This window comes from Paramormyrops kingsleyae, chromosome 19, assembly GCF_048594095.1.
Source record: "Paramormyrops kingsleyae isolate MSU_618 chromosome 19, PKINGS_0.4, whole genome shotgun sequence".
NCBI lineage: Eukaryota > Metazoa > Chordata > Actinopteri > Osteoglossiformes > Mormyridae > Paramormyrops > Paramormyrops kingsleyae.
Window position 1 is genome coordinate 18,292,155 of NC_132815.1, and position 18,867 is coordinate 18,311,021.

The 18,867-nt window shown below is 41.6% G+C and overlaps 1 protein-coding gene across 3 annotated transcripts; it reads left to right on the forward strand.

Annotated features, from left to right (window-relative positions):
• The first annotated feature begins 8,595 nt into the window (after nt 1-8,595).
• vrk1 (VRK serine/threonine kinase 1) lies at nt 8,596-17,680 on the forward strand. Of its 3 annotated transcripts, none has more exons than XM_023825369.2 (13): nt 8,596-8,739; nt 9,277-9,437; nt 9,896-9,951; nt 10,121-10,190; nt 10,750-10,837; nt 11,018-11,126; nt 11,413-11,505; nt 11,864-11,996; nt 12,242-12,362; nt 12,741-12,799; nt 15,499-15,671; nt 16,097-16,202; nt 16,288-17,680. In XM_023825369.2, the coding sequence occupies exons 2-13, from the start codon at nt 9,284-9,286 to the stop codon at nt 16,407-16,409; spliced, it is 1,284 nt and encodes a 427-aa protein (XP_023681137.2). In that variant the 5' UTR covers nt 8,596-8,739; nt 9,277-9,283; the 3' UTR covers nt 16,410-17,680. The 3 variants fall into 3 exon arrangements, with proteins under 3 accessions (XP_023681137.2, XP_023681138.2, XP_023681140.2); XM_023825370.2 differs by having other exon boundaries at nt 16,291-17,680; XM_023825372.2 differs by lacking the exons at nt 8,596-8,739; nt 9,277-9,437 and having other exon boundaries at nt 9,910-9,951; nt 10,083-10,190.
• The last annotated feature ends 1,187 nt before the right edge of the window (nt 17,681-18,867 follow it).

An 18,867-nucleotide genomic window follows, 5' to 3' on the forward strand; every position in this document is an offset into this window, starting at 1 on the left:
CTTCTAAGATGATTAACATCACTGGTTCTTCGGGAATATAACACAATGTCCCACATGCGTAGATGATGCCGTGGAGGTCCTGGTTCAGTCCCATGGAGGGGTGACATTGTGGATGTGACTTACAAACCGTAACATCATGGGTGCAGCCTTCAATCTGCCTTCTTCCTTCTTTCATTTCTTTGTCCTCCCTTTTCCCTGTTTTCGTATTATTCTGTCTTAAAGATGTTGTAATGTATCACAACACACCCATGTAAAGCATCTTGGGGTGACTTTGAATGGCTTCTTCTTCTTCTCTTGGTTGCTCCTGTTAGTGATCGCCACGGCGGATCATCTGTTTCCATTTCTTCATGTCCTCTGCATCTTCCTCTTTCACATCAACCACCTGCATGTCCCCTCTCACCACATCCATAAACCTCCTCTTCGGCCTTCCTCTTTCCCTCTTGCCTGGCAGCTCTATCCTCAGCATCCTTCTCCCAAGACACGAGGCATCTCTCCTCTGTACATGTCCAGACCAATGACATCTCACCACTCTGGCTTTGTCTCTAAAAAATAAATTGAATTGAACTTAATTGAATCGAGTGAACAATATTTCTGTGACTTATGTTCTTTTTTATTGATGATTCGTGGTAGAGACGTTTTCACACTAGGCCTTCATCAGCATCTGTGTCATTAATGGTGGATTGTTAAAAATGTAAGCCATGCCAGTTCGACCCATTGTTCATTTGAGCAAATCAGTATCATGCTCTGCTATGGAGTGGCATCCCATCCAGGGCATCCCTGTGTTTCCAGGACCCTATATTACATAAGTGGTTGGAAGATGATGGATGAACAATAATTAGTTACAGAGAAGGTTGGTACCAAAAGTGTGGTTACACCCACGTCACAGCACCTTTTATCGTTGGTGGACCAATGCTACACATTGTAACATTAAAGATCACATTGTGTATTAAATAAGTAAAATCAGAATGAGCATTACAGAAGGGGTGACAGAGTATGGCAGCTTCATTGACAAGAGTAATTGCCTCTGGTAATCATCTCTGGAAATTCAACTATGCACATCCACAAAACACAATGCAAAACAGTTCCATAATTATGCCACAAAAACTGAAAACCCATGTTGCAGGCAGCATGAGAGATCAGAGAGTGGAGCTGAAGCTGTTTAGGATAGCTCCTGATGCTGAATTCCAAACTCCTACCCATAGCGGGTCCACAAGAGGCAGACCTCGTTATGGTTGTTAATGTCATGGTCAGTTTTGGAGACGGGCCCTAATGAAAGTTGTGAATTAATGTTTGAAATCATGATGCATTACTGTCTGTTTATAGTTGGAATAGCTGTAATGCTCACTATACAAAGCAGAGCATCATCAGCCATATGGCACTTTTCCACTGGCATACGGGAACCAGACCGTACCCAACCCATACCCCATAGACGCTAGTTACTGCATGCTTCCAGCTGGCTTTGGTTTCTCCACTGAAGAAGGATCGGCTCAGCAAAGGCGTTGCTGGGTTTGGAGAATGACAGGAACATAAAACTGAAGATTATTTACTGCTCACATGGTTCTACATCATGATTTACTATGCGCTAATTTGTGCTAGCATGTCTGTGAGAATTGCTGTGCTATGTTAGCATCAAATGCTAGTGGGATTAGCATTAGCCTGAGTAAATCGGCATTACGAATCCATTCCATAGCATTCTCTAGTACTTTTTTGAGTAGGAGATGGGGAATTTTCAAGTTCCTAGTTATCGGGAATACATCAATACAATGTGCTGTGCAATACTACTAATAATGAATAATATATAGAATATGAACTTTTTCCCATATCGATGCAGATCTTTCGGCAATCAGATGGTTTTGATGCAACCAATTTGGTTTGGTGACTTTCGGCCCTGCCATGTCAGTGGAGGTACGGCTTGGGTACAGCTTGGATACTTTACAATGGAAAATCATCTCTTTGAAGTATGGCTCGGTTCCTGGTGGCGGTGGAAAAGCGGCAGCAGATGTACACTCATACACTGTGTAACCTTTCTTCAGATTTCCTGAACACCGTCACGTGAACGGGAGGCTGAGCACATGGGGCTGTTACCTCACACTTCCCTTGAGATTTTCAGTCCCGGTTCTGTATTTCATTTCTGTGTTTGTACTGTTCTCCCTCAGTTTGTTCCCAAAGTCCAAGACTTCAGGAGAATTAGGCTCTTTGAATTGCTCCGCACCCCAGTGCCCCTCATTAAATAAGTTGTTATTGAAAACTGGACCGTGGATATTCACTGCCTCAATCTGGGGGTGTGAATGTTTAAGAATACAATGAAATTCTCTTGTCTGTCATTCACTCTTTCCACACTTATGGATCATACAGCCATTACTGCAAAGAAAACAAGCAATAAAAACCAACAAAAAAAGATACTTATTTCCATTTAATTAAGTTATAGCTAAATGCTAATTCAGAGCTTCTGTACTTGCTAGAAATGTGACAGGGATGTAACTGCAAAGCAAATACCAAAGGATTCAGGAGAGTGACATTTACCTTTGTCTGGTTGTTTTGCACACCAAGCAGCATCAGCAAGTAACTAATCGACATTCCTGCAAACAAAAAAATAATAACACAGAGACATCAGAGGTGCAGACAACCACTGCTGTGATGTTTCAGTGTCAGCCATGGGCTGGCGCACCAGCGGGACACATGTAAGAAACGTGGGCTCTTCAGTCGCCCAATTGTTCGCTCATTCTTACTACGTTTTTGTCTCTCGTTTATGCTGACATGCCATACAAGTATAAAACTCAGCTGAGGCAACAGGAGTATACGATGATGCATACGTAAACAGCATGAATTTAAGACACTTTCACAGTCCTCAGAAGCAGGTTTTGAAGGCATGTAGAGATAATTGTCTCCTTTCTCACTTAAATGAATTATTTCATACAATCTTTATCCCGTGTGTTAAATGATCTACCATACGAGAGGATAATCCAAGCTCTCTTTCCGGGGCCATCAACGGCAGGAAAATGAACGTTATAGATAATGCAGGTATTTTTATCACAATTATAATAATCATAAGGTCTGCCACATTCATTCAACGATGGAGGCAGACAGCTATTTACATAGCGTGATTATTTAAATAAGGGCTCTGCATATTCAACGCTCTATCACAATGGGACAATTTCAGCTTTTTTTGTGTGTTGACCATACCAAGATATTTCTCATAATTCCCAACAGGGCAAAAAATGAAGAATGATGTAAAAACGTCTGGAGCCATAGTGTGCAGAGGAACACCGCAGTTCGTATTCACCACGAAGGAAACCATTGATACAGCTCACGAAAAAATGATGCTGACATGTGACATGTTAAGAATGTTACATGTCGGGTGGCACAGAGTCTCAGCGGTTAGAAGGGTTGCCTCACATCTCCACGGTCGGTGATTGCAATCCTACCTTTGTCTGTGTGATGTTTGTATGTTTTCCCTGTGTTTCATGGCTTTCTTCTAGGTACACTGTTTGGCTCCCACAGCTCAAAGACACGCAGTTAGGCTAATTGGGGTCTCTATATTGCCTGTAGTGTTTGAGTGTATCCATGGAGGACTGGCATCCTGTCCAGGGTGTTCCACACTTTGTACCTAATTCTGCTGGGGACAGGCTCCCTCCATGACCCTGCATTGAATTAGAGGTAGGAAGATGGATGGATGTTCAAATGATTTCTGCTTCCAGGAAACTTCTCATAGCTTAAAGTGTCAGGGACTGAAGATCAAAGTAGACAGAAGAGGCAGGGGAAACTCGAGTAATGAGGTGTATCTGCAGCCAGTGGGTTGGCAGGGACTATGGGGAAGGAAGGCTTTTAGGAGGAAAAAGGGGGCAGGGTGAGGGAAAGCCTGTCGCAGTAGGATCTGTCACTGGGTGTGCCCCTGTCATCCGAAATGTTGCTGGTGCGGTGGTAAACTTCGGTGTAGCACAGAGAAGAAACACATAAATCTTCACAGATAGGGAGGCAGGAAGGGAGGTTTTCAATAGGAAATGGACCTGAAGAGGGACATGCGATCTGAGATTAGGATCTCTGCCTTCCCTTTTAGTATATTTGTATCATCTCATGAGTTTCTGCTTCTCCTGAGGTGGGTGTGGTGAGTTTGATGTGTTTGTACACTTGATGTGACTTCAGGTGTCTGGGATACAAACCACTTCTTGAGTAGTTACAGTCCCTTTGTGTCCTACTGAGCTTAGGATCTCATGCAAGGCCAGCGTGAAGGGAGTGAGCAGTTATCTTCCAGGTACATGCATCCGCGAGATCCACGAGAAGGGATGCTATTCCCTCAGTGGTCATTTTGAGAATTTTGTAGTTCAGAAAGGCTTCATTTTACCATGGATAGCCTGAAGAGAACAAGAGCAGGTCCTGCACTGGGATGGAGGATGCTGGTGTATTCTGGAGAGATTAAGAAACAGCTTGATATAGGGAGAAAATGGAGCACCCTGTAATGAATGTCTTCAGACCCCAATGATGTGAATGTGGGAGAAAATTTTACTATTGTGCTATGGATGTGTCATAATATGCATGACATATCTACTTACAGGAAGTCCACTCCCTTATATTTGACACATTTGAATTAAATTAATGGGTGCTTCCCATCATTTATTGAACGATGTCGACACACTCGCTCCAAGTGTGGGTGTTAGCCTTACAGGAGGTGCCTGAGGCCTGAATCGTCTTGTAGGTATTTTTACAATGGCGTCGTTTGCGTGAACATTCTTTTCTTATTTTTGCACTATTTTAACAGAACTTCTTTGCTAATATAAATTACTCAGGTTTTGTTTTAAATGTTCCTACAGTAGAATTAACCAATGGAAAGCAGCCATCAGAATGTTGCATCCCGCCACCCAAGGAGGTGAGTGAACTGGAATGGAGAATGATGATCAGCTAAAACTTTGGCTGAGCCAATGATACTGGTTCTTTCCAGTAACAAAATTAATTTATGGTACACAATCTTACCCTGACAAAACAAAGCATCAGAGTCTCGAGCAGATCTTCTCATGTTTTGGACCAGACGTGTCTGTTGAATTGGTGCTGGGAACCTGGCAGACACTGAAATGTTTATGGCACAGTAGGAATTGCTGAGTCTTTATGACAGCCTTCCATTGTTCAGTTTAATCACACTATGGTCCACGACAATAGTTAACAGTACTTTTTGAATTCAAACACCAGGTAGACAGATGAAGCTCATAAAACACAGTAGAATCTATAAATAGTTACAAACAGCCACCTCTAGGGGACTGCTGACCTCGTGATCTCTACTCACCACACACACATTTTGTAAAACACTCACTCTAAATACACTAGCTTGAGTCTAAATGCCTCTCCTTTTAACCAGTGCTTAACAATGCATATTCTGCTTATGAAGATAACCATCCCTTTTGAATTAATACACTTTCATATTAATTAGCACCTCCAAGTTTATACATATGTATGGGCTCCTGGTGAGCAACATTAAGTGTTTAATTTTTTTCACTAAAAATTCCCTTGATCTAAACATTAATTCATGCAGATTTTCTGGAAGAAAAAAAAGGAATAGAAGAAAAAAAAAAACATTGATGGCCATAGTAAAAAAACCATGTTTAAATGTACATGCGAGTTGACTTGTGTCTTCATTCTCAAGATTAGGGTCTGCCTGAACTTGCTTACATGTGATTTATTAGCAGGACTTTCAGTCTAGAGATATATCTATATATTCCTCCCTACCTGTACGTCTGGGATATACTTTAACTGGGTAATCTTAAGATTTTACAATCAAACCTCGTCAAAAGACTTTTGAAACTATTTTTTTCACTGGGCAGATTTCTTGTTACACAAATTTCTCTACTAATAGCACTAATAATTTAAATCAAGGGAGGTTGCTCAAGATTATGAACATCAGATAGCAAATATTTCCTGCCCAGCCAGCATAATGTAGTTACACCTAAATTTCCCCAAGGAGATAAATAAAGTTTATATTTATCCAAAGTGGTATTTATAAGTAAATAAATGTCAGACTTAAAAGGGACCACATTTACAAACCTGAATCCCAGAAAAGAACTTTGTATCCTTAAGCAATTAACTTACCTTATCTTCACTTCTATGTAAAAAATAATAGTGTTAAGCTGTAATCTTTGAACTGGATAAAATCTATGTCTAGATAAAAGTGTATGGTAAGCAACAACAGAAATGTCAAAAATTGCAATTCTAATTAATGAAGTTTAGAAGGAAAATTCAAGAAGTTTTTATATTATCCCTACATATTTATGAAAAACTTTATAAACGAGCATTTCATATATTTTTAACCTTCATTTCTTCTGTAAAATCTAATGATGGGATATGATCTCCACCCAGTCTCGTCTTTATAACGTCCAAAAGAGGGATTGACATCTACACGACTGCCTGCCTGCACAGGCCTAGCTACATGTACACTACAAACATTAGCCCCACAGTCCCTTAATTCAAAATAAATATTAAAGGATGCCCTTAATCCAGAAGCTCTACATTTGTAATCATTATGGTTAGGAATCTGTGCCCATCTTCTGAAGGTCTTGGGTTCAAATCCTGCGATTGCCTCAGTGATCAAGTGAAGAAGGGCCCGTAACTCAAAATGCTTCAGGGACTCTATATGACCTTGCTCTTTGATCTGCACTAGTAAGTGACTTTGAGCAAAAGCTTTCGCTAAGTAAATTAATGTAAAATGAACGATAGCAAAGATCACAATCAAGGATACACATAAACAGAGCACAAGTATGCATTTCAACATATAAAGGGATACACGCAGAAATGTGTCGTCGTAACAGCTTAAATGCATCCTTAGCTTATGCGCATTTGCAGTCTCATGACAAGAAATTGCCGAGCGTATTCCATTAAACTTCCATACCAGTTATGTGGATTCCTGATCATAATGTTATATGGTTATCATATACTGTATGATCCATCCATCTTCCAAATGCAAATTCTTGTTAGGGTCACAGGGATTATGCAATATGCAGAATGATAATATAACTATGGGGTGGCTCGCCAGCTCAGTAAGAATCACTGTTACCTTACACATGCACGGCTGGAGCTTTATTTCCAGTCTTCAGCGCTGTGCATGTGCAGTTTGCATGTTATCTGCATGTTTTCATGTTTTTCCACCAGGTACATGAGTTTCCACCTGCAATTCAATAATATGTATTTGATATCTCTAAAAGGCACATTGTGTGTGATTGTGTGTGAGTGTGTGACTTGCAAAGGGCTGATTTCCCCTCTTCACCCCAACCCAGCAGTGGATAAGCAATAAGGGATGGAATGTCATTATGATGTATGATCGTGGATGTCGGGATTGTCATCAACATCCAGTGTGCACAATGATCACCTCCTTAGCGGCAAATCACTAACCTCTGTGTGTAGACACACTAAACAAAGTATGATCAATAGTGCATATTTTTTACTGTTCTCAGTCCTATTGAGTTTTCATATTCAACTTTTTCAGAACTATTTTCAGGCTGGGACTCAGAGGAGACAGCTTGATGATGCAAATGAATGTCCGCTTTCCTGTTTTACACTGTTTTTTATGGTTGATACAGGATACACCAGGAATTATTCATAAGCTTCCACTTCCTCTGGGCATGTGAAATCCAATATTTCAATATCAAATAGTCAGATAAAAGAAAGTGAAGCCAAGGAGGCGTAAACTACATCGTATTTGAGAGGGCTCACTTTACTAAATAGGCCTGGGAAATTCACAGTGGGGACTTCTGAGGATCTTGTATGCATCATATAATAATCATTAAAATGAAGACGCAACTCTTCTCTATTAAGTGTCCCTACGGGTGTAGTGTCACTATCTAAAATATTCTATGAAGTGTGCCGATCGCGTGTAAACAGGGCGAGGGAATAGCAGTACATTCTTTCCTTTTGGTCAAAAACCAGCTTTCAGGGGTTCAAGCTTTTAAGTTTAGTCATCAGTCATCTTTCCTTGCTATCTTTTATTTTTTAGAACAGCAAATCTGAAAAGTAACCTATTTTATGACTCATAATATGCAGAATGGGGTCATATTTGAGTGTCTGGCCCTGACATTTACATTAACTCAGCGAGGAGCAACAGATTTTAAATTATTCTTCTTATCTCGGTCTGTACTATCTATTCATATAATAATGTGAATTTGATGATTATTTACAATACCGCTAAGCAGTCAATACGGCATTTTCAAACCGCTAAACAAAACGAGTTTGGGTTTCGTTTCCCTTTCTTGTGGAGCTGTTAAAACACAAGGATCAACTTTTCGTTTGACCATTGTATTGTTCTATTACTCATTGATGTCCCTTATGTGGTATACTGTATTTCACATGCAAACGAAAACTGCTTCTTCGCTTTCACAAGCTCTGAGTTAATTTCTGAGTTATTCGATAAGAAAATAAACCTAATTCCACAAGCAAGGTAAAGATAACTATGAAACAAACCAAGATTAAAAAGGACAATTTTTAAACAAAACGACATTGTTTATCGTAACAAAAGCTCGTAAACTATACTTACTTTCTCATAATCTATTCTATACCTTTCTCCTCAGGACTACAAATACCAAAAAGCTAAGGCAACCGGAAGTTCGCCCAGAATGATCGACCAATCAGCTGCACCAGTATCTTTGGCCGTTGAACTGGAGTTCCTGGTCGGGGGAGAGTGCGGGAATATTCGAGTGACCAGCTCATCAGGAATAACTTTAAGAAAACGAGTTATATTTCCGTTCGTGTTCCTGTAAGACTGAGGTATACTTCTGCTTCTCGTTGTTAACTAGACCAAACAAGACGCAGTAAGACAGAAAAGCTCACCGTGCAGTTCAGGATATCCGGACATACAAAATTAGTAGGCGTTTAGCTAGTTGTTAGCTTACACGTCTGGTCAGTCTAGGCCGCGCGCTCCGCCACTAGCTAGCTCGAGCGAGTTAACCGAGCTGACAGGGTGCTAGTAAGAAAATAATAATAATAAATTCCATAGTAAATGAAACTTACGGTTGTGTTTTTCTTGTTAGCTGGCTACGAAGCAGAAAATGTATTGTAGATAAATCCGGAAATGAATTCGGGAAATATATACGTTGCACAGTGTGTTCATATAAATAAGGTGTTTATTTCTGCGGACCTACCTAATGACAGTAAATCAGCGATTAATTCAGAAACGTCTTCATCCAGAATCGCGGGTTGCTTTGTTTATTGTCATTTGTATTATCCTCTGTAAGAAAAATTGAATAAGGAAAATTTTCAAAGCTGATCTGAAGTTTTTGAATAAACCACCCCTCTCCTCTTCAGCTTCATCATGGCCCCAAAGGCTGCGCCGAAGCGAAAAGCTCCAGCGAAGAGAGCCCTGGCGGAATCCTTTCCTGCGGGGGAGATCTTGACTGACACAGTGAAGAAATCCTGGATGCTTGGTACTCCCATAGGTCAAGGCGGCTTTGGCATGCTGTACTTGGGTAAGGGGAGCCTCATCGCAGTTTCACCATTACATTTTTATAAAGGTTTCCCGACAGAGAGACTTTAGGCAAAGTATTGCTCTTGATGTAATGGTCATTAACCCTGGTACTGGTGGGTTGTAGTGTACACTGTGTGTGTATGCACACAGAAAATTATATATATATATATATATATATATATATATATATATATATATATATATATATATATATATATATAATCTTTAGTAGTGTCCGTTTTGGTATTGGCCTAGGATCACACCGCCTGATGACAATCAGTATATGTGCACTAGTAGACTGACTTGTAGTAGACTGAGAACCTGCAAACGCTGCAGCACACCAGGACCAGCGTAAATCCCCAGACTCGTAAAGAATCGTAATCGTAAAGAAATGTGGAAGCTTTTGTTTACACTGGAATCAGATTAATACACACCTGTTACACCTGTCTTATTTCTTAGCTGGTGAAGGTGATGGCAAAGCTGTTGGAGCGGATGCTGGTTACGTTATCAAAGTGGTAAATTGGCATTCATTTATACATAAACCTACCAGAGTTTTTTTTTTTTTTTTTTTAAGATGTAAACCAAGTTGAGAGTAAGGAAACTGGCTTTTAGTTTCACTAATTTCTAGGAAGTGTCCTGTCTTAAGTTGTCAGATTCCCAAATCATTGCTGTTGCTGTGAGCAGGAACCTAGTGAAAATGGGCCACTCTTCTCGGAGCTGAAGTTCTACATGCGTGCTGCCAAGCCTGATCTAAGTAAGCCCACTAGTCCCCCGCCACTGACTTGGACTGTTGAACTGCACTGAGAATAAAACGTCTTATAAAATGTAAATATCAGACCCTGCAGACCCTCTGTAACAAGGCACCCATGGCTGTCCTGTGAGACTCACTGTCGAAATTTTGCTTTTCAGATATTAAAATCCCAATTTCTGTCTCCCTTGGCAATTAAATGTTATATTGCCAAGGGATGTTCATATTTTATTCATTAGAAATGTAATGTTTGCAAACATTTTGTTCCACCAGTAGCTTTGCTCACAGCCAATTGCAGTGTTGCCCCTATGGGATTTACTTATTACGTTGGACACCAACGCATTTCACCAAGTTTATTTTGCATAATTTGTTTAATATGAGTACCTCCATCTGAAGCTTTATTTATTGTTAGTTTGTCAAACGCTTTAAGTGTGTCGGGGTCCTTAGTATGCAATAAAATGTGTCCTCATGTTAATTCAGGTAATTGAAATGATTGTCTTTTTATAGAGTTGGCGAGCTGTACTTTAATGTGAGATTTAAATGAGTTTTTTTGTCTTTGTTGTAGTTCAGGGGTGGATGAAGGCTCACAAGCTGAAGTACTTAGGAGTGCCCAGATACTGGGGATCAGGCCTTCACCAGAAGGGAACGAAGAGGTTCATTTTTGGCTTATTGAGGAGTACTAATACGATTTAGTTTGATAGATTGGAGTTGTAATATATCGAATCCAACCCTGAAAAGCTGCTGTTGTGAATATTATGGGAATTTACCAAAGTATACATGCACAAATATAGACAGTTAATATCTTTAAATGTCACTCAACATGCTTCCTCCAGGTATCGGTTCATGGTTATGGATCGCTTTGGAATGGATCTTCAGAAAATCTTTGAAGAGAGAGGCAAGAAGTTCCCAAGGAAGCTGGTTCTGCAGCTTGGACTGAGGCTTGTGAGTAGGCGAGGGCCAGAGTCCGTAGTTCTATGTGTGTGGCACATTCTGAGAGAGAGCCCTCTGTCATAGTTTGTTTTGAGAGCTATGTTAGGAATAAAGAAATGTCTAGTCTGTTTTTGTATATGCATGCATGCATGCATGTATGTATGTCTATATGAAATGTGTGTATTTCTATGCACATGTATGTATATTTCTGTATGTAATGTATGTGCACCTAATTTCAAATCATATTAGGAGGCCTTTGGCGGTGCTTGTGAGTAAAGTCTTCCGCTCTCTTCTCCAGATTGATATTCTTGAATACATTCATGAACATGAGTATGTGCACGCCGACATCAAAGCGTCCAATCTACTTGTTTCCCACAAGAACCCCAACCAGGTCAGGCTAAATGACAGTAAATGAAACTCTTAACAGTCAAACTTCATATTTTGAAATTTAAAGCTACTTTTTATATTATTGGTAGATGTAGTATGTCAAATATAGTGTATATATATATACACAATTGTTTATATAGTTTGCCCTTTCCCTTAAAAAGTGATAAAGATTGTGCTTGGTGTGGTATTTGAAGCAAATGTGCCATTGAGAAGGAGTATATTGTTAATCTCCTGCTTTTGAATTGCACTTTGTAAATGACATTTATTTTATTAATACCTTTGCCCTCCATCCTGTCAGAGGAGGCATGAAAGCTAGTATGTGTCTCTCCCCCTCATTTTCCTTCTTTTCTATTCACTGAGAGGTTTACTTGGTGGACTACGGGCTGGCCTACAGATACTCTCCGGAAGGCGTCCCAAAGGAGTACAAGGCAGATCCAAAAAGGTGTCATGATGGGACCATTGAATTCACCAGCATTGATGCACACAATGGAGCGTGTAAGTCATGCTTTCATACGTTTTCACGTTTTTTGTGACTATGCAGTTAACTGACAGTTTTAACACGTGTGTTTGTATAAAATGTTGGGAATTGTGTAATAGTTCGTTAAAGCCCCTGTTGAAACTGTAATAGTTTTTTTTGTTATCGTTTATCTTCCTGCTCTTTTGGCGTGCCTAGCACTTTGTGTTTAGTGGCCTGCATGTGCACACTGGCCAGTTAAGCACCTTCCAGTGTGTCCCTGTAGCCCCCTCCCGGAGAGGTGACCTGGAGATCCTGGCATACTGCATGGTGCAGTGGCTCAGTGGACGCCTCCCTTGGGAAGACAATCTTAAGGACCCCCTCTACGTCCAGAATTCCAAAATGAAGTGAGTTGTCCTCATTATGATGCAGCCCCGGGGTCACAAACCCAGCCCTTAATTACCGCCTTGCCTGTTCTGTATGGGTAGATTGATATCCATAACTCTTCAGATGATACAGCATCCGTGCCCCTCTCTGAGCCTGCATGCCTAGCCAACGCTTCTCCGTTGTTGTTTGAATGCTTCTCATTTTCCGAGGTACTTTGTGTGACTCCAACGCATGGCCTGTCAGACTGCTTCCCCCCCACCCCCCACCCCAACAATACCTCTGTCTGTCTCGTGCACTCTGAATAATCACGGGCAGGAGGGCGTGAACCGCCGAGGTCGTTTGATGTTCAGTGTCTTGAGAAAGTTCGTCTGGAGACTGACTCCTGAAATTCCTCTCAGGTACAGAGACAACATCAGAGAGCTGATGTCAAAGTGCTTCCCCTCTGACGGCGTGCCAGGTGAGATTAATGCAGCCTCACGTGTCAAGTGTGCATCAGGTGTTGTGCATTCCATCAGCATCCCTCTGTGTGGATTTTGTCTGGCTATATCTCCTAAAAAAATCTAAATTAATAAAGCACACAGCAGGAGTTAAATTTGTATAAATGCATGCATTTAACCATCTCAGTTCTAAATGCTAAATTACCCTGATCAGATAACTGAACTCTGAGGATTGTTTATAATGTTAGAACAATTGAGTAACCTTCTGTGTACCTTTCTGTGCCATGTATAGACTACTTTTAGTCATAGTACAGTGTTTCCCCTGCCATTATATTAGAGGGGCTCCCCGCCCCCAAAACGGCACCTCCCGCCCCCCCTTGAAGATCAAGTTAATTTTATTTAATTTTATTTTCTATATAGCGCCAGATCATAACAGAAGTCATTTAAGGTTACCTTTCCTATAGAACAGGTCTATACATTGTCCTTTTATTAAACAAACTAAATAGTCTTATGTTATCTTATTTACACAACAGCTTGTCATTTTTGTCTCTACATGGTCGCTCAATATCGCGCATGGCGGAGTTCCGCCCCGATGCGCGCGCATATGCACACGCACACACACAGCTGAGCACACTCCCACCAGCGGACAGAGAGCGCGCATCTGAAAATATGTCGCGTCAACTGCCTGAAAAGCAGACAAAAATATCTGTGTTTTTTTAAACGCTCCCAGGGTGGTGAAGATAGCAACACTCGCTAAACTAGTGGCAACACTAAAAAGAAATGTTCAAAAGCTGTAAATCTAGGGGAAACACTGTAGTATTTTTTTAAAAATGGTACACTTATATTTTTTCGGTATTATGGAATATGCAGTTAGTTTAAACCATGCTTTTTCTATGCTGTAGTTACCCCAGCATACCTGACATTGGCACTCACGTTATAGCTAGACCTGAAACTATCCGATCTTAAAAGCAGGGATAATCCTGTGGATCGGTGCAGGGTAAATGGGACAGTCTGTTCGAAGCACTCACCAGTTTTTATGGTAGTTTTTTGTGCCATGTCTGCACTTCAGCTTAAACTTTTTTTAATGATCAGTGGCTGAATTTAGTTCCCTTATAATAATTGATAGTTTATTGCTCTCAGTGGGGAAATTCTCTTTATGCCTCCCCCAACTTGCTCTCTGTAGTGAGAGCAAGCTGGCTGCGAATGGCAGCCACCTGTAGCGGTTCCCAGGGAGCTGGGGGTCAGGGGCCTTAATCCAGGACCCACAGACGTGCTGAGGTCGGGCTTGAACCGGCGACCTTCTGATCACAGGCGCAGAGGCTTAGCACACCAAGCCACACTCTGCCCCCTTTAAACAGATGTGGTTCTAAGTCCCCTTCGAACCTGTGACCAGCGGGTTCTCAGTACCTCCATCACATACTTAGCTCACTATGCAGCGGTCCTTGTGCACTTGCTTGCTGGGAAACACATTGTCTTGTGAATTAAAGGCGTTCTTAAAGATTGCACTCTCATTGTGTACAATACCTATAACTATCATCTAATGAGTAAGAGAGCTAAATTATAGTAATAGTTAAAGTAGTACTTGAACCCTTTCATTTTTTGTTATAAGACCAGATTAGGCTCGCTGCATTGGGACTTTTATAATAAAAAATGCTTTGTCGAGTCCGTCCCCACAGACGCGGCGGTACTGAGCGGACACACAAGGCTGTTGAAAACACCTGCGGCTGCGAAAAGGCACTGTGTTCCGTGTGCTTTCGGCCTGAGAGGCACTTGAACTGACGCGCACCTCGAGCACAAAGCCTGTTCTTTCTGCAATTAGCACAAACCTGTTGATTGAAGGATAATGAGTGATAATTCATTAACACTGTTAATTTTGCACAAAACTTTTCACTTAAACCATTTTTTTCCAGTTTGCCAGACTTTTATACGTTTTCATTTGTGTTAAAGTGGGGAGCGGGATTTAATTAATGTTCGCGATCTCCCTGCCAGTGTCGGAGAGGTTGCTTTTGAGAAGCTAATGTAGCGTTCCTGGTTCCGGATTTTTCTTTTATTAACTCTCAGTTTGTTTTTACATTAAATCAGAGTGCTGTTTTAAAATGTTGCTGTCCCCCCGCTCTTCAGGTTGGGTGTACGTGAACCAGAACTCACAACATCAATTCTGAAAGGTTGCCATTGTTAGTGATGTGGCTCATATGGTTTGGGGAGCTTATCTCTTTTGAGTGTGTCAGATTTTTTGTTTATCTAGGTGGAGGTAATACAAAGGAATGGTGTACTACTAGATCATTATGAATGGATCCAGTGCTTGTACACACACACACACACACACACATATTCGGTATCTATATCTTGGTGGAGACTCCCCATTCATTTATATGGGCATAGTCCTAAATCTAACTATGTCAACCATAATCCCTACTCAGCCCTAAACTTAATCATAAGTAACTAAACAAAATACAAAACTTTTGGCATTTTTAGTTTTTTGATTGCATTCACAGATTTTTATAAAATTCAGTTCCTACACACACGTATCCCCCCCATTGTTTGGTTTTACAGAATGTTTGTGATTACATTTGATTTAATTACAAAGTTGTAATATAATTTGGTAAATGGGTGACATGTTAGTGTTCTCCAGGAATTTTAACAGTCAGGGGGCTCAGGCAGTGGTCTGGGTCACAAGAGATACCCATGGTGAGTTCTTTGCATGCTTTGCTCCTGTCAGATGAGATGGTGAAGTTCATGGAGGAGGTGAAGTCTCTCGGCTACACAGACAAACCAAACTATCAAAAGTTCCGTAGCATCTTGCAGGGAGGGCTAAAGTCCATTGGGGCTTCTGATGACGACAAGCTGGACTTCGCTTCAGTGGACGTCAAACCCAGCCGGACTTCTGTCAAGGTCTCATCTCCGCACTACTGGAAGGGTGTAGCTTGTGTTCTGCAGATGGGTTTACTGTGCCGTTTCCTTAGCTGTCATTTGGAAAAAAGCATTGGCATTTCCAACTGATGTCTCGTAATGTCATATATGCTTTCATATGGTTAATTTGAGAAGTTTTGCCTCAGCCTTTTCTAGCGCATTCTGTTAATGATGAACGACCCGTAAAATATCCTTAAATATTGCGAGTGTGGGATTGTTTCATCATGCATTTGTCATATTGTGAGCCTGCAAGAATAATATCCATGCAAGGTGTGACTGACTGATAGTTTGTAAGGTGTAAATTGAATGAGAAAGGAGTGCCTTCAGTCTCACTCGCATGCTGAGGTAGCTCAATGTGTACTCCCATGTGGACCCCCCCATCCTCATTGATTTTGTGTCAATTGCAGAAAGCACCGACGAAAAGGAAAAGGGCAGAGGAAAAGGTGGAGCCTGAGCCTGAAACTGAACCAGATATAATCCCCACCAAGAAGGCGGCCCCCATAAAGAGGAAAAGTGAGGCGCTGTTTGTCGGTGGAGTGATACGGCCTTGGCTTTTCGTCTGCGCAGCGTGACCTCATGTGCTGTGTGTGTCCCTTAGCAGAGGTCAACGGCGTGAAGAAGGCCACCCCGAAGAAGAAACTGGTGGAGATGGGCACCCAGACGTCCCCCAGCCCGGCGAACGTGAAGAGGGGCCGAGGCAGACCCAAGAAGACTGCCTGAGCTGAGCTGGGCTTGGCTGTCAGCCCTAAGCACTGGAGAGCCTTAGGCCTGCTTTCTTTCCCCTAGCGATCTCTTCATCCACATTGTTTTGGGACTGATGTGCTGTTGCTATAGGTTCTTACCCCTACCCACATTCCTCTGTCTTTATTGACATTTTTATTTGGTTGCTTCACGCTGGTTTTAAGGTCCCCGCGATGAGCGGGTGCTTACACCGTGTCTCCCCCCACCCCTATGTGTTCTGTGTTCCCCTCTCATTCCTCTGCCCCGTGTGCCTTTACTTTCTCATGTGGGAGGGACTGGGTTTTGTGCAGCATAATATGTGCAGTGCTGGATTTGTTGCTAAACGTAGCACTTCCTTGCCAGTCACATGAGCAATTAGTTTAACCCTTCATATACTTCATGGAGCTATAACACCAAAATTATTTGAATATGTTCAGACTTTAGCTTTGCTGCTGATTTTAACAGGTGGTTTGTGTTCTGGTTTGTTCTCTTTATTGCGGGAATCAGGGCTTACTAACTACTGACTGTTAGTGGCTTCTTGTCACAGTTTGACGCCTACATTAGATGGCACACGCTGCCTGCCATGAGTCCTTGTTCGGGAATGAGGGCTGTGGTCTCCTGGCTGTGGTGTGTATAGCACAGCCAGACAGTCCCATTGCTATGGTTTCCAAATCCAGCCTCAAAAAAGGTGTTTTCTGATTCGATGGTGAATCAGGCGATAACAGAAACAAAGTTTCCCCCCCATTTGAAGCACTAAAGTGGTGAAGTCTGAGTACTAGTACTCTTTGTTTTGGTTGATAGGTGTGGTGCGTTTATTGAAGTTGTGTATTTCATTTGAATGTTTCTTTTGGAATAAAAATAGCGTTCTTTTTAATACCTGCTTTGCTTTATGATCACCAGATCTGGCATAGAATGTGAATTTTTCTTACATTCAATAAGAAACTTGCTGGTGCTCTGGTGTAAACATTTCTTATCAATGTATTTCAGTATCTATGTCCATTGTGGTGTGATTCACATGACAGGTCTCCTGACAAGGGGGTGTGTGTGTGTGTGTGTGTGAGTGGGTGGGGGTGTGTGGCGGGGGGGACAGGAGAATCCAGGCCTAATTTATCTTGGTGGCAATGCAACATTCTTTCTTCACTGATCTCTGGCATGGCTATGTGATTACATTCTAATGTAGTTTAAATAAGAATTTAAAAAGTAATGTCCAGCATTTATTTCTTATTATAAAACTTGCTAGGTATAATAAACTAATTTTAGTTGAATTTCAACTGATTTGTTCCTTGCATAAAAAAAGCTTTCTTTTCACTTAACTGCTACAAATACCTAGGTTTTGTGTGCCTTGTTTTAAACATGGAGCTTCGCTAATAAAAGTTCACAAAATGCATGCAAAGTTAATAACAGGCCACAGTGGTGTGAAATCTGTATTATAGCGCCTTTGCCTTTCCTGCATATTCCCTGTAGTGCTCTGGCTGGCTTTTTCCTCGTCGATGACACGTTTGAGTAAAATCAATTCCATTAATGCAATTAACATTGACATTACTAATGGAACAACAAACACTGCCATTGCCAATTTAATGGGGTAGCAGCAGTCAGCCCTATAGAGCAGATTGTAATTGAAAGTAATTGTTCCCTCCAGAGAGTTTAAATCCTTAAAGGTTTAAGGGCTGAACTGATGTCAGTGCTAAGGCAGCTTAGGACAAAATAGCTTTCAATTTACATCCAATCTTTCAGGGGCATTTTACAGACCTAATTACTCCTGATATATGCATGTCTTTGTCAAGTCACTGTGCTTGGAATATGGCTAATGTATACCTTTCACTGGGGACTTTCGGGTTATCAGCCATTTCAGCCGTGACAGTAATTTTAGGTCCTTTATCATTTTTTCTTCTCGTTTTCCATTTACTTCTGACTTTCTGAAATGCCGGGGGGGTGGGGGTGGGTGCGGGGGGGAGAGATACTCCACCACATGTATAGCCTTTCAAACTCACCTTTCCCCCGTAGTTTAGGTAAAAGATATACATCTCTTTTTTTTTTTTCAGCTCACACCACATCTGTGAGTGTATTTGTGTGTAAATATCGGATGAGCGTCTGCCTAGACTCGCGCTCTTATCGGTATTGTGTTCGCATTTCCCCCGTTGTCCTGCTGTTTCTAATCTGCAGCCACAGCTGTGAACAAAACTGGACAAGCGTTTATTGTCGCGGCAGGGGGGTGGCGCTCGACAAGGAGTCGCTTCGTGCAGCCGCTACCTGCAATTTTCCGAGGCGCGTCGCAATCCAGATGCGGTGCTGGGGGGGGGCTGAGATTAGAGGTCCTTGCCTCGTACTCTTCTGCGTCCTGGGCTGGACTGGGCAGCCTCTGGCTGGCCTCATGAGCGGTGTTGACATCACGTGTGCAAAGAAAATAAACTGCATTAATGAGCGTGGTGATATAACAGATGGCCAAACACAGAGCAAT